The sequence below is a fragment of the Varanus komodoensis genome, unplaced genomic scaffold, assembly GCF_004798865.1.
Source record: "Varanus komodoensis strain SLA01 unplaced genomic scaffold, ASM479886v1 scaffold21, whole genome shotgun sequence".
In the NCBI taxonomy this organism is placed as follows: domain Eukaryota; kingdom Metazoa; phylum Chordata; class Lepidosauria; order Squamata; family Varanidae; genus Varanus; species Varanus komodoensis.
Genome location: NW_025335589.1, coordinates 14,018,897 through 14,035,366, shown reverse-complemented (window position 1 = coordinate 14,035,366; position 16,470 = coordinate 14,018,897). Strand labels below are relative to the sequence as shown.

The 16,470-nt window shown below is 44.0% G+C and overlaps 1 protein-coding gene across 1 annotated transcript in view; it reads right to left on the bottom strand.

The window, feature by feature from the left end:
- Nucleotides 1-7,220, bottom strand: part of TLL1 (tolloid like 1) — a 123,150-nt gene extending 115,930 nt beyond the window's left edge. Inside the window, exon 1 of the mRNA XM_044430797.1 lies at nt 7,070-7,220. Within this exon, the coding sequence (XP_044286732.1) occupies nt 7,070-7,220 (151 nt within the window). The remainder of the gene's footprint in view (nt 1-7,069) is intronic.
- Nucleotides 7,221-16,470: the final 9,250 nt, after the last annotated feature.

The window sequence follows — 16,470 nt, the reverse complement described above, 5'->3', positions numbered from 1 at the left end:
GGGCCTCCTGTCAAGTAAATACCATCTTAGCAATGTTAAGGATGCAGAGCAGGTGGCTAATTACCAAGAGTGTCTCCCCTTAGGCATCATCTTTCACATGCCTCAATAAAACAAGAGCCCAGCAGCTATTTTAGAGCAAAATTGATCTCTGTCTCTTTGAATATTGACCAGCTCTGCTTTTAAACATTGAAAGGAAAAACCACAGACTTACATTTTTACATCGCAGGAGCTGGCACATAATGTTGTCTCTGTGCCTTGTGAGTTTGTTACAACCACTCACCGATTGGCCTTGGAAAGTTCATCTCAGACTCAGTTCACTGTGTGTAAAATGGGAGTATCTGAGATCCTCTTCAGAATTTATTTTGTGAGGATACATGAGACAAAGCAGATAAAACGGCATCTTATTTTTCTGCCTCTCAATAGTGAACACATACTCTTATTCTTCATTTGTGTCACAGGAGCCCAAACATCATGCATTAAACCCAAGAACAGGAGTTTCAGGAGTTTCAGAAGAATGCATTTGTGCACCCCTGCCTTAGGTTATATTCGACATTTTTGGTTTTGTGCCCTTGCCATATCCCAAGGTCAGAGGACCCAGGGGTCACAAACATGAACATATGCCATATCCACACATCCCCTGCTGAGCAACCCTCCAGCAGGCTCATGGGGGATGAAGCTTTACCCTTCCCCTACACCCCAGATATCCCACGGCACATTTTCTACAACCAGGCAGAGGCTGCAAGCTTTTCCTAGCTGGCACTTGCACCAGCTAGTTACCCTTATTTCCCATCAGTGATCAGAGATGGAGCTGCAGGGAGGGAGGTCTTCTGTGCTAGCACTAACAAGGGAACATCTCCCCTTCTCTCTGATCAGAGCAGGGTTTCCCCTGTCAGCACCAGCTGGAGAAAATCCAGTCTTATCTCTGATCTCTTCCCTTTCTGGGAAGTTGGGTAGAGTCCCCATAGCCCTGTATCCTGCCCTCGGGGGAGCCAAGAACCACACACAGCCCATAAGCCACAGCTCATGCACCGCAGCCATGAGATAAGCTGAAGCTGACACCTGCCATGAACTCAAGGTTAGAGACCAACTTACTATAAAACAAGGGTTGGGTTAAAATGTGGCAAAAGTCCGCTTTCACAACAACTGCCACACAAGCATAACAGTTAATCAAATTAAAGAGTTCAAGCAAAGCAGGCTTTCCTGCCCGCCACCCACCCATATCGGCTTCAGACTGCAGCCTCATCCTGCCTATGATTGCTTCTGCCTGCAGCAAAGCCATCTTTGCTTGGCTTTACCCAAAGTTGTGAAATTTCACTTTTTTGTCATCTCAGCTCTGCTCTGAGATATTTTCAAAGTTGGAGAACCCTTGAGCTTAAATAACAGCACAAGCAAACTCGCTCTCCACGCCAATCAGATGCTGCAGCATAAAGAGGAGCAAAGTAACCAGAGGCGAGTATAGGACAGACTGCAGGGCAGTCATCAAGGAGCAGAACAGGTAAGCAACTGCCTCCGGGGGCAGGCAAGCGTTAAGAAGCTGGACAGCAAAGCCCCAGCAAAAGGCAGACAACAGAGTGAAAGCAATGGCAAGGAAATTTGCAACAGCCTAAGAAGATGGATTGAACAGATGGGAGGGGGAGAGGGAACAAAGCACAAATGTAGACAGTGTGACTAACTTTCCTCACAGAGGATGAAAGATTTTATACAGCGTAAAAGAAAGCTAAAAATACCAAATTAACTTTCCTTGCCTGTCTTTTCCATATGATAGTTGCTATAGTTGCAACAGAAATAAGGGTGCAGGGAGTCATCAATGGATAGGTAGGTCTGCCACTCCCTGGTTACTTTCCCAGCTCTGTAACTCTTGTGTCTCAGCAGTGTACCTGGTGGAGAGGCATCAGTCTGGCCTGCCGGGACTCCGGGACTGTTGTAGAACAGCAACTTCCTTTGGTTTTGCTTACCCTATTCAGGTCCAGAAAATCTGAAAATGGAGCACTTTACCTGGCTCCCTGACACAGCGCCTGCCTCACCATAACACTGAGTGCTCTCCTGCAAAGGAGGCCAAGGAAAAGGTAGAACAAGTTGTTGAGTTCTAGGAACTCCAAACCAGCCTCTAAGGACACAGTCCTATGCATATTTAGACAGAGGAAAGCCTTACAAGTTCCAGGTGTCTGGAGCAGTTGCAAGCCTTTTCTTTTCTGTCTAAACATGTATAGCACTACATCCTAAATGACTAAAGGTTGAAGCCAGGAACGTAAAACTGAAATGGAATAAGCTGCTTCCCCATCCTCAGAATGAAAGTTAGATTTCCAGAGGAAACCAGGAACATATCCACAGATGCAGAATGCAAGCTGTATTTATTCATGTATATATTTTTGCACACTTCTCATCCCTCCAAGGTTAAGTGTTTATCTGCTCCACCAGAAGCATCTATGAATGACTAAGCTCTATGCAAGGACATAGCTCAAAGTTGTTAATATCATAAATACTGGATGTTTGCTTATATAAATACAAACCATTTGTGCTCCATGAAATATTAAAACAAATCTTTTTCCAGACATTCTCAACAACTTAGTATTTTTTAAATGTCACAACTGATACAATTTCACTTTTGTCCTTCCTATTTACACTTACTCTTGAAAAATGCATGCCTATTAGAAAACCTGACTTGTGCTTGAGCCAAACTTAGTGATTTCACTGAACATTGACAATTTAAGAGATTGTTTAAAAACTAGAACAAGCTAAGTGCGCCAATGTAATGCTAGGAATGCTGTCCTAGACATGTTTACTCAGATTTAACCCCACTATGCTGAATGAGACTTGCCCCCAGGATGAGTGTATAGCACTCTTCCCTAAACTGGTACCCTTGTGAAAGGTTGGACTACATATCCCATTGTTCCCAAAAATGATTTGCTAGTCAAGAAAGCTGGACTTGCACTCCAACACATCTGGAGGGCATACATTTGAAGGAGACTGGTGTATAAGACCGCAGATATTCTGCAATTGTATATACGCTTACCCTGAATAAATCTTACAGAATTCAATGAGACTTATTTCTAAGTAGACATGGCTAGGATTGCATGGTTGGGCTGCAAGCCAAAGCATATTTATTTGGAAATAAGCCCTGCCAGTAAAAATCAGTGAAACCCAGACTACAAAAATACAACTACAGGGCCACCTTCTTGGGAATGAGTCACACAAATTCAGTGGTGCTTACTTCTGAGTAAATGTGCATCGTGTTGGACGAATCAGAACCTTGAAAAAAGTGTGCTGAGAATGGCTGTACAGCTTGGCACACGTTGAGGAGCTTCAAACAGAAGCAGATTCATTTGGTTTCTGCTCTTGCACATTCCTCCACTGCAGGCAAAGAATGTTTAGCGAATTATACCAAGGTGATACATACTTTTAGGATTAGAAAAGGAATCATATGATACGGAGTGCAGTTGGCATTGTCAATAGATACTCCTAATTATTATGACTAAGAGCAACAGAACAACATATACTGAGGCCAGTCCTCAAACCACTTACTCTGGAGTACGCCCATCGTTGCTCAGACCTCAAACCACTTAATCCCATTCTTTGTTAAAGAATAAATCAGTGAAGGATTGTGGCCAAAATGAACACTAACTTTGGCTGAACTAATCTCATGGAACAAATATAACTGATGCAAATGGAGCAACCGCAAAACTCAAGCACTTGTTTTACACTCCAACAGCAGCACATGTGCCTATGATGTTTACAGTGCCCTTTCAAAATGAATTTTGCACACATATAATACACAAACAAACTACAAAGGTATGTCATTTTGATTTCAACGAAACCATGACCCCATTCCTGGTGCCAGAAAAGCCACTGAGCGGGATTGAATGGATCCAGTATTAAATCACTCAAACCACTTAAAGAACCTATAAATCTAAAACACATGTCATGCAATCAGCAGATGTTTCACTGGAGTCTGGAAAAAGAGAGATCTTCCATTTGCAGAGGAACTTGACATATTAACTCATCTCCAATGAAAACGTAGAGGTTACCTAAGAGCATTGCCGATAGTAAGTAGGTGGACATATTCACTTGATAACAGCTGTTGATCAAATACACTTCATAAAACCCAATAACTGAATCATATGCAGCATATTTCACAGAAGAGAAGCAAACTATGTTAAGAGTTATTTGCTATCAACTCAGTCTCACCTTGTGCACAACTATTGCTATATAACATTCTGAAAATACTAATCTAGAAAACTTTCCGAAAGGCCCATAGATTAATCTGTTAGATGTAATTCCCTGCAGAGCCTTCCCCAAGTGGGTTCCCTCCAGATGTGTTAGACTACAACTCCCAGTATGCTCCAGCTGGGGAATGCTGGAAGCTATAGTTCAGTGCATGCATAGCATGCCAGGTTAAGGAACACTGCACTACAGAGATTCTTGCTTTCAAGACAAGATAGTTGGCCAGATTCAGGGCTTTCACTATAAAAAATGCAAGCAATTTGTGTGGGAGGTACAAAGCAGGCTGCTTCCCCATGCACACTCTGGCAGCCAAGTGTTTGAGTATTTGTTTTCTGGCCCACATGAGAAATTCTCAGAAGCTCGGCTGGAGGAGGAGGCTGTGGAAGCATCAGTACCTCCCACAGCAAGCATGTTTGCCCCATAGTAGAAACCCTGGATCTGGCCCATTTTCTTATGCTATAGAAACAAGATCCTCTATACTGAATTAATCTTCCCTCTCCATTGTGGCATTGTCCCATGAGTCACTTCTGTGTCACTTGCAATTCATCGAATGAGGGTGCTGAATACTAACATTATTTAATTGGGGAGGGGGCAGGAATACTGTTTGCTGCTGCTCTGTCCATCCCAGTGCTTAGGTGACAAAGGCTGTCTTGCCAGTCAAGATGCCCTTAGAAAATGCTAAATACTTGCTTCTAAGAACCTAAGAGTTGTGCTGGATCAGGTCAAAGGCCAATCAAATCCAGCACTCTATTCCCATGATCACCATCATGACAAGAACCCACTCATAACCCTTTCTGGCAGGAACTGGGAATGAACTCCATGATAAAATCAACTGTCTTTCCTTGCTTAGATTGCCCGGTATTCCCTTCAAAACCTGCCATCTGATGACTGTTCAGTGAATTATCAGATTGCAATGCTCTGCATTCTTCTTGGCAGTAAAACCAACTGAACTCACTTCTATGTAAACCAGCATAAGAAAGAGCTAGGGCGAAAGGTCTTTTCTTGCAGCAAATCCTGAGGCAACTCTTTCAATAGCACATGTGGAAACTTATGTGGAAAACAGAACGATTTAATGAAATAACACCCAGCAACTTGGCAGTGATGTTCAACAAGGCACCGGATTCCTGCTCACTGCTGCTCCTGGACCCTCAATGTCCACCTGTGTTTTGCATTCCAGTATAACATCTTCCACATGCATGCCTCTCAGGGTTTTCATTGTGGCAGAATTACACTGTACCTGAATTGGCACCTTGGACTCTGGTCACTGCATGGGAAAGACAATCTGTTTTGCACATGGAGAGGATAAAAACCTATAAAAGGCCCAGGATGCCAAAAGGAAATCACTTTATGGGATGAAATTCCACCTCAGGGCAAAAGAAGGGCTTGGCTAGAGGGCAACTTCTCCACAAAACTGTATGGCAAAGAAAGAAGCTGTGCATGACTGCGCCATAAGGAAAGACCCTGGCCTATGTTGATGTGGAAGGAACCAGCCCTGCGCTTCTGATGGAGGCAGCCCTGTGCTTCACACTCACCTGGTTAAGTCACTGACTCTGCAGTAAGGTTTACTTTCTACTTTCCAATAAAAGGGCAGCAGGGCCCAGTGAATAAAGCTAAGGGCAAGGCCTGGAACAACTTGCAGAGTGCACAACTATCTTTTGTTCATGGACAAGGGTCAAACTAGCTTTGTAAAGCTGCAAGTACCACTTGGGACAAAAGATTTCTTGGGTGCACATGAAAACACTCTTGGGGTACAGCTCTTGCAGGATGCCTGTTTGAGAGGAAGAGTCTTACCACTCCCAGCATTCCCCAGCCAACTGGGGAATGGTAGGTGTTGCAGGACTCCCCCCTCCCCAAATATGCATAAGATTGAGTCCTAAAAGCCCTGATCCTAGGGAAACATGCACAGGATCCAGCTGCGTGCTGCGGAACTTGCATGATTGACTGACCTGAATCCCCCAGATCAAGTGAGTGATCTTTTCCTTTCTACACAATCATTGGTTGAACATGAGCACCAAGAGCATCCTAGGCAGTTTAGCCTTAGTTAGAGTCCACATTCACTAAATGCTAGCCTCAGCACTCCAAGCAACCCATTTCCAGTACTGGTTCCAATGTTCCATCTTGATAAGCAAGATATAATAATAAAGAAAAAGAGCACCTTTAAGCATGTGCAGAGAGCACCCCACCCTAAACTGCTGCATAGTGATGTAACAAAGAGGGGTCCAAAGCAGCAGGAGCAATGTCCAAGCAGCCTTGACCTCCTCTCCTTTGAGAATATAAAATCCTTCAATGGGGAGGCTGAAGAAACCTGTATATAGCACTGTAGAGAGAAGAACCGGGGAGGGGGCAGAAATCATATGGCCCGAAAGAAAGATGGGATCCCAATGGGATTCCAGGAGTCATCACAGGCCACGAGAAACTGGCTCCAGATTTCTCCCTTTAGCAGTTCCTATCCTCTTCTTCAGCTGCCTGGAAAGCATATTGCCTTCCACAAGCACAGCTGTAAAGTGCAAAGGGAAAAGTGTGAGAGGGAGGGAGTGTGAGAGGGAGGGAAGGAACGGGGTTGGGAGAAAGGCTTGCAGATCCTGAGAAAACAACAGGTTCTTCGAAATCTGCCCCCAGTGGCTCTCGTGTAAGTACCAAAGTCTCCGAGGAGTCCAACTGCGCAAGCCCCCGCTCCGCTCCCAAGCAGGAGTGGGAAACGCAGGTGAGCTTCCCACGCTCATCAGCCCCCCTCCGCCAATAACACACACGGAGAGGGGGGGGGGGAGAAAGAGCAAAGAACCTGAGAAAAGACCGGGCGGGGGTGGCTTGCTAGCAGGAGGCTAAACTCGACCTGGAAAGCACTTACCGGCTTTGCAAGGATCCTTATAATCTATCGCTTCAGCCTTATCCTCTTCATTGAAGTCGTAAGTGTAGTCATAATCGAGGCCGGAGCAGCGGGGCAGCTCGCCCCAGAGGGCCAGCCCAGCCAGCCACAATGCCATCCTCCAGCAAAGCATTTTCAATCTCTTCTCTCAGCGAAGAGACGGCAGAGGGAGACTCGAGGCGCCGGGTGTCAGGAGGATCGGAGCGGCGCCGCGCGTGTGTGCGTGCGGGTGTGTGTACGCGCGCGCGCGCGCGTGTGTGTAGGGGGCTGTTGGGGCTGGCGTAGGGTGTCCCCCCCTCACTCCCGAAGAAAGCCGAACTCGGGGAGGCTCAGGGCTGTCCCCACGCTGCAATTTTGGAACGAGGAATGTCGGGTGGCGAATTTCCCGTCGGCACTTCAAGGCTCCTCTCGGGGTGTGCGATCCCGATCGGGTGCTTCCCCACTCACGGATGAAGCCTATGGGGGGCGGAGAAGGGGGGAAGGGGTCTGCTCTGCGCTGCTCTGCTCTGCTCGGGCCGGGAGCGAAGTTGCGAAGCAGCGAGGCGTCCGCCCGCGCGCTCAAAGCGTCTTGCTCCCCTCCTCGCCTCTGTCAAAGGCCAAGCAAACTTTCCTGGGTTCCTGCCGCCGCCGCCGCCGCTCCTGCTGTTGCAAATTCTCCCGCCACAGCCGCCGCCGCCGCGGCAGCAGCACCACCAAAGGGCTGCCGGGGGGTGTTCTGACCAGGGCTCGGCCACAGCGCCAAGTCGTCGGAAGGAGAATCCTTTTGGCCGATCGCCTCTCGCCCAGCCTCCCGCCGATCCCGATCCCGTTGCTGCTCCCGCGCCTGCTCCTGGGCGACGGAGTCGGGCTGCACATCAGCAAACTGCCAAGAGGAGAGAAGAAGTGAAGAAGAGGAGAGCAGGCAGAACTGGAGAGGCGCGCGAGTCCGTTCCCGGCGCGGGAGCCCTGCGGGGACGGCGAAGCGGTTGCACTGGAGGGAGCACTGGAAAGTGCAAGGGCTTTTCTCCCCCCCCCCCCCCAGCAGCCCCTTTTGTTGTTGTTGTTGTTGGGTCTCTGGGCTTCCCTGCCCCCGCCCGTCCTCTTCCTCCCCTCCTTTAATTTACGAAAACGTCCAGCACCGTCCTCGTCAGCATCCTGCTTACTTATTCATACAATCAGGGTCAAGATCCGGGCTGCTTCTGATCTGCTCCCTTGATAGCCTTAGGAAAACACGCGCGGCTGCCCGGTGTGCCTCGCTCGCCATAGAGCTGCTGCTGCCGTCTGTGGAAATAAGCGAGGCATAGTAGGAGTGTGTGGCAAGGCAGGCGGTGGACGGGGATCAGGGCTGGGGCATGACTGCTCCGCAGAACCCCCCAAGGGCCGGCCGGATCCTGAGACAGCAAGAAGAAAAGCTCGCTCGGCGACCGCACTGACAATAACGGTGATGAGAAATAATTGTCGCGCCTCTCCCCCTCTCTCCGGGAGTGCTTCTGTCTTTCACTCTCCGCTGCCAGCGTGCAAGGAGCGAGAAAGGGAAGGAAAGTTGTTTTGTTTTCCTCTGTTTTTGTTCTTTTTAGGTGTCCGACAGTTTGTTTAAGTACAGCGATACAAGAAGATCATTGCTCTACAAAGTTTAGTCGAGGAAAGCAATCTCTGCTGCACGTTTACAGAGAGCAAGGGGGGATTGGTGGAAAGGCAAATGCAAATTAATCCCCAAACTGAATATAATAATAATCAAGCAGTTGTGCATCAGCAGACAGTAGCAATCGTTTTGCAGGCAGCTCGACTCTGGCTTTCCAGCGGATGCAAAAGGTTAACAAGGTTTTCAGAAGCAATGTTTCCGCCGCAGCTCCAGCTCCTTCCCTCCCTGGCTTGGAAATGTGTGTTGCTGTAAGTTCAGTCATCACTCGCAAAACGAAGTCAATGTGAGAGCTTGATTGGTTTCCCAAGCCAGCCTCAACAAATCAGGGAGTTTAAAGTCTCAGTTCAGTGTTTCAGCCTGGAAAGAGAAAAAGAACGAGCTCAGCAGGAGAGGAAAGCAAAGCACATGCCAATCCAAGGAAATCAACAACAACAACAACAACAACAACAACAACAGCGTGTGTGTGTGTGTGTGTGTGTGTGTGGCATCTTCCCACCCTCTTGGAGTTTTAGTGAGGGAGGGGGATTCCTAATGTGCCCTTTGGCATAATGTCAACCTATCAAAAAAGGTGAGTTTTTCCTGTAAGAAATTCTCCACCTCTTTTTCCAAGCTTTCATGGAAAGAGAAAAAAGGTGAGGAGTACATTAAGAGGGAAATTCTGCCACTTGCTCATATCTTGTGGTGGTGTCACATTTAACATGGAATTTGAAAGGACTGTGAAACTGTTGGCACTTTATAATACAGTAGGACTCAAAGGCTCCTGCAATTTAATAGCTTCTCAGAAATCTTTCCTTAATGGGAGATGGAAGAGGAGATAAGTCTCCTCTCCCCGTAAGTGGGCATGCTGGCCGGATGCTTACTGCTCCCTCGCAAAAAAAAACTATAAAAAGCAAAGCTAAACTGTTCCAAGTTATAGCCATAACAAACAATACAGAGAGGCTAGACTGATCATTAGAAATGTCCGGTGTTCCTGACAAGGTATCAAGGGCAAAGAAATGTGGCAGCTTCAGACAGCTGCTCAGATCCAGACTTGAGGTGAATTCTGTTGTCACCAAGCATTGTGCTTCCTTCCAGAGGTTAAAAAGAATTTGCGAGCTTCTTATTGTCACCTCTACAATAAAACTGCTTCATCATCATATCTGCAGTCAAAATTGCTGCTGACTACAAGGCCCTGGAAGGATGGTGCATTCTTGGGGAAGAGGATACCCAGACACAATAGGAGGCTGGCAGATGTAACAAGTAAAACACAAATCTGGAATGACTGAAAGCCAGAATTTTGTTTGCGTAATTGATTGTAAAATATTTATCTATACTTTAGCTATATTGTTTCTTAAAGACAGTGTAGAAGACATTAACAGGCCTGCCACTGTGTATCCTTTCCTATCAGAGAGCTCTTCTTACTCCCTGCTGAGCCAATTGTGCCAGTAGAAAGTCTCTTTACCTCCTTGATATAAATAAAATCACAGTAATGTTGCCCTGGTGGAAACTGCTTCTGGAGATTAAAGGCAACATCAGATAAGAATGATCTTTTATTAAGGTCTTCTATGTTCGGGTGCTTCAATTTATCCATGTGCAGCCTAAGAAAGGTTGTTTCCACTTTATTTTTAGAAGCCCTAAAGACCTATGCTTAGCTTTAACTTTGATGTTGAAAAAAACCCCTTCCTATTTTATTTACAATTTAGATTTCCTGAAAACATGTGAGGGCTTTCTAATCCTTTGCACAAATACCAACAGATTTACCAAGACTGTACAAATATCAGGAAACCCCACTAATATCATCCATGTTATCCAAGAGCTGCTAGGGTATACTGCAACCTTTAACTTCCATACAAAGAGAAAAGTCATATCAGATATGGAGCATATTCCAAGCCTTATTTCTCCTGAAGTTTGTGAAAACAAGGCAGTCATTTTTCCCTTAGGAGGTCTCACTTCTTGCTTAATAATCACAGTCATCACCATCCCACAATAATTGCCAATAAAATCCAGAGTTTTCATACTTCTTTCTAAGCAGAAGCATGCCTACCTTGGTAATTGAACTTGATCTTCAGTTGCTATGGATCCCATATGTCAAACAGATCTTGTCCTGGATCTATAAATTATAGTTTAACAGAATCCGATAGGCAAAGAGGGAATTAAGCTATTCCCAGATGTATCATAGCACAGAAAGCCTACAGTATTCAGTCACAAGAATGCCGATCTCCCTAGCGAGTTCATTATTAAACTGTATCCTTCCAGCAGGAGATTAACTATCCCAGCAAGTTACGCTCTGACGTCACCTCTCAGCCTCCAGACGGCAATCTGCCCCTGACCTCAACTTTGCTAGTGGAAGCAGGACAACATTGGTTGGCAGCGGATGAGGACAGCTGGCCTTGAAGAACCCTGACAAAGATCAGAGAGAGACTCAGACATGCTCAAGATATAGAAACAGGTCACCAGTGCCTGCCCACAATGGAATCCTGGGACCAACCTATCCAAACACAGCAAGAAGCATTTGCTATAAAATAAGGGCAATAATACAATCCTATAGTTGCTCAGAAATATCTGTATATTCAATTTTGATTTCCTAATACAAGAAGAACAATTCACACAATTCTATGATTCAGTTTCACATTTTGGCAGGAAGTTCAATTTACAATCACTTTAAATTGGCAAGGGTGTTTCTGTGAGTTATTTGTTAAAGCACACACAAATATCTGCTACCATCCTCATAACCCTGATAATCCATCTGTCAACATAGACAAAGTCTGTCCTATAGCTATATCCAAGTAATTGTCTGGAAGGACACCACCCTCCCCACTCAAAAACAAAAAGACAAGAAGAAACTCGTGCTCACTCTGTTTCTGTGTTCATATGTTTTTCCTGCTGCTGAATATGTCAGAAATGATTGAAGTTAAGACAGACAAAATAAATAGTATCCAGCATACATCAAATATTCATTTTATTTTCCCACCACTGAAAAAGTCAGTATCTTTGTAACTTTGGGCTTTTGAGGGGGCATCACACAGAGGCGGTTGTTTTTGCCTGCTCACTGGCAGCAAAATTGAAAAGGGGTAGTGGGGACATAGCCCATGTTTTCCTCCATAAGAACACTAATACAAAACAGAGAAATCTTTCATAATACTGCCTCTTTGGGACTCTAATAAAGACATGCCTGACTTCTCCAACCTAATGACTAATCTCTGACCTATCTCACTTTGTGTGGCAGTTACCTTTCACCTGACAATGCTGAACTTAGCTACAGATATTTTAAGAATTCTAAAATGCATGCTTAATTGGAGGAAGGAAGAGTTGGATAGTCTCTGATACACATCCAGTCCTTTCTATCCTGTTTGAAGCAGCTAATTTTCACTTGATTTGGCCCAGAAAATACTGGCAGTAACTTGAGCAGTTCACACCTCATTTGTCCCAATTAGCTCCCCACACTGTTTTGTCTGAAGGTGGTAGTATTAGTCTTCCTGGGATATCCCTTTTGTTCCAGTGGACGAACTTTTACAATGTCGCTTCCTGCCATTGTCCTGTTCTACTTTCTCCATGATATGAGCTTCCCTGCCCTCCCCTGGCTTTAAATAAATAAATCTGATTTTGGACATATTAGCTGAACTCATTGCATTGACTAAACTCTTCCTTTTTATTTCTGATCTTGAAAAACAAAAAAACACCTGCCTTTCTTGGTAGTGCTTGCAAAGGAACACATAGTGCTGCCCTAGGATTTCTACTCAGATGCCCTATTGAGTCAATGGGACCTACTCCTAGGTAAGTGTGTAGAATTGCAAGTTAAATAATATTATTTTGGCTACCTCTAAGCTTTATCCAAGCAACAGTCTCTCCAGGGAAAATAAACCCCTTGTATGAAGGCATACACTGAAACATACTACTGAATATTTAGTAAACCTGCACTGGTTCCCCTGCCCCTCCTAATCCCACCCTACTAATTTGTTAGCACTGCAGATGACGTTAACAAGGGCAAACATTATCAGCACAATCCTTATACTAGTAGGAGTTATGTCAGTGTGTAGGTCTCCAACAGTACATTCTTGCCGTTATTGGTACAATTTCCTCAAGCCCCACAGGCTTTTCCTTCCTGCTGGACTGAAGCATCAGAAGATGTAGATGCGCCCGTAGGTATTTGGAAGCAGGGCACCAGCTATTCCTCCCGGCCCCATGAAAAGTTTATACTTGCAGAAACAATAAAAGTAAAATATGGCTCCCATATGCAGATACACTCACACAGTCTTCTAATATACGTTAAAAATAATGCTAGAACTAGAGAAGATCATCACTAAAAAGTATGATTAAAAAGATGCAATGATTTTTGCCTAGTATAAACATCTAAATTAAAAACGGTTGGTTTCTGGTGTTGGTCAGCATCTCTGGCTCTCATCAGGGAATAAATCAAATGTCCACAGCTGTGAATAGCTATTTAAAACCAGGGCCAGGAAATTTTAATTGGGAAGGCTCATTCAAAGTTAAAGAGGTCACATCATGTTGTTAATTATACATTCACATTACTTCCTTCCAAGATCCTGCCATCTTTCAGTTAATAAACAGTGTACATAAATCCCTGATCTTTTTTTTTTTGAGAGAGAGATAATTTCATTTTTTCTATCTCAGAAAGGAGATCCTGATAGTCAGATTTAAAAACAACAACCCCCAAGTTTAAATATTATGTATTATTTTATTTTTATTTATTTTATTAAAACGTTTTTATGCCGCCCCATTCGCCGAAGCCTCGGGGCAGCTTACATCACTAAGTAACAATATTTGCTAAATGGATTAAAAGAATTTAACAAAGATGATCACTTTGAGGCTCAATGGTTTAATCATACTCAAGTCAATTTTTGCATTTGCTTGCTCTTTGAAGATTCAATTGAACCCACAGGAACTTTAGTAGAATTATAGAATTTCTTACAGAAGGGAGTATAAGCTATGTTCTCCCAAACAGTTGGTTAGGGGTTCAGGGAATTTTTGCATGTGCAGGTACTTCTGTACCACAGAGCAGAATTTGCCTGTTTTTCATTTCATTTCTCAACATAGATCTCTATTTAGGTAGAAGGAGTGCATGAAGTTCATCAAAGACAGAAGTCTTACTATTCCCAGCATTCCCTGTACAACTTTTTTTTTGACTACATATGCATATGTTTGTGACCTAAATGAAAGAGGTTACCTTCTGAGGAAGCAGCCTCAGACTCTCCACTGAAAATGTAGGGCCTGGTGGATTTCTGGTCTAGAACTACTTATCTATATATAAGTAAAAAATAGGAGTAATCTTTAATTTCAATGGATAAAGACTCTCACAACCACTTTTAGCTGGAAATAGACAGACAAAATATTGAATTCTTTCTGACTTCCTCAGATATTTCTGTCATGAAGCAATAAAGCGTTCCAAGGTGATCATTATTAAGATGCACAGTTGCCTGATAAATTATCATCACTGACAACTTAATCTGAAATCTCTATGACAGCCACATCTGCCAGTAGTCAGCATCACGTTGGTGCAGAGCACTGACCATAGGTCTGCTACTGTACTCAGGGATACACCAAGTGAGAATATACTCATGTGTTTAAGGAATGATGGGCTATATAATCTTTGCATATTATGTGATATTCCGAAGCATTACTTGGAGATTTTTTTATTCTCTCTGCAGTACATGAAAGAGTATTGGTTGTCAGAAATTAGGTATGTTAAACTCAGCATCTTCTTATATTAGTAACTGGTAACAGATGCCTCAGGAGTAGTCTGGCACCACTATTATGGGTATGTTCATCCTTGCTTTAGCAACCTAGCAGCCATAGGTCCTAACAAATCCTGACTGACAGGTGGTAAGAATGCAGTGAGCATCTCTTTTAAGTGATGATAGAACTTCTTGACTCTCTAGTTGTTTGTAGTAGCCAGTGATTGACTTGTAACACAGTGATTCGTGCCAATGAGCTCCGTAATTACACAAGTGTGTGCTGCCATGTGCAGGAACAAGTCTGGTTGAAAACAAAGAGGTCTATTCACATGTCAACAGGCCTTTGCTTAACAAACAAAAATGCAGTGTCCACTGTGGTAGCAAAGTGAGAGGAGCAGCTTCAGTAAAGGACCATGTGGTCTGGGGTCATTTGCAAGTGGCATCATCATGAAATACGTGTCTTAAACACAGGAATATTGTGTACAAAATGGACCTAGTCCTCTGTGTACCTGGTCCACACCACGGGCCCTTATTCCTGGATGGCTGTCAGCTTTCCAGAGGGCCCTAGAAAATATACTTCATACAACTAAAGCAAACTTGCCTCACCTAGCAGATCAAATGCATTATTTCATCAAAGAAAAAATGACAATGGGGTTTGTGGGTGGCAATAGCCCTTGGTAATAGGACTCTGTGATTAAATCCATCCCACTTATCATGGCAGTGGGTGGAATTGATTTAGAGCAAACAGACTGTAGCATCACTATACTAGGACACATTCTTCAAACCTTATTTATGTTGAACAGGAGTGACAGGATGGATTTCCTGAGGGTGCTTCTATTAATAAATGTGATACAAAGTTGAGGTGGGGCTGTCAAAATTTGATCTCTGGGGAATGAAAGAGATTCAGGACTCTTGTAGAACTCAAGATTATACTGAATAACTGTAACATGTTTGGAAATAATTGGTGTGAAACATACACTGGCTTAATAAAAGAATGCTACATACAGTGTCATGAAAGGTTTGCACCTTTGTGCTTGGCTTGTGAGATTCCCAGAGGCATCTGAATGCACGCTTTAAAATATATGGTGGACTTGCAGAAAAATCTTTGATCTGACCCAGCAAGACCATTCTGGGCTTTGTCATTATGCAAAGACAAGTTACAGCTATACTTCTTTTGCCATTGCAGACGTTTCATTTGGAAACGTGTACCAAATTGCACAAGTCTAGGGCCCAGACTGATTATTCTGTGAGCACTTGTCTATACCATTAAAGAATGCTTTTATTTACCTATGTATTCATCAATGCCCTTTGAACTGCATTAAACCAGAGAATATATTCTATACAGAGAGCATTATCATTTTTATCACTATCTTTATGTTTTAGCTTCTACATCATGTCCAATCCATCCAACTCTGTCAAGTCATGCATCCATGGATACTGCTTATTCCACAGTGAAAAGCAGGAGTTCCTCTTACCTTTTGCCAGACAGAAATGGAAGGGACATCACATCAAAACCAAAGGAAGATTTAAATCTAATGTGAAAGCCCAAATCCTAAGTAGTTGGCAGGAGCTAAATACATCGTGATGAGAATGTCAAAAATAATTCTACTCTTAAGTGTCAGGAGGTGCTAAGTATGCTGATTTGAACTGCTGTGAGTCACTGCTGTGAGCACATGAAAGTGTGATACGTTTTTTCCCAACTATCACTTAGGATGCATTTATTTAAGCACCATGGAGGACTCAGAGGATAATTTGACAGAACCATAGGAAGGAACTGTAAAAATATTTCTGCCAATCCAGCTTTAGTTTAACAGCACTCTTGGGGACCAGATATCAGGCTCATATTTTGCCTAGGAATGTGCTGCCTTTTTCATTGGTCTGCATACCCCGCTTCCTAAAATCCCCTGCTTCTGAGTCCATACCTTCCCAGCTCTCCTTTTTTCATCATCCCCAGTGCCAGGTTTTCCAAGCCCAAGATGACAGTTTTACTGAGTCCTCAGGAAGGAGAGAAAGCACATAGTGACGTGCCGGAAGTAGTTCTGCACACTCCAGTTGCTGGGTTACAGCAATAGTTAACCCTCTAGTGAAGT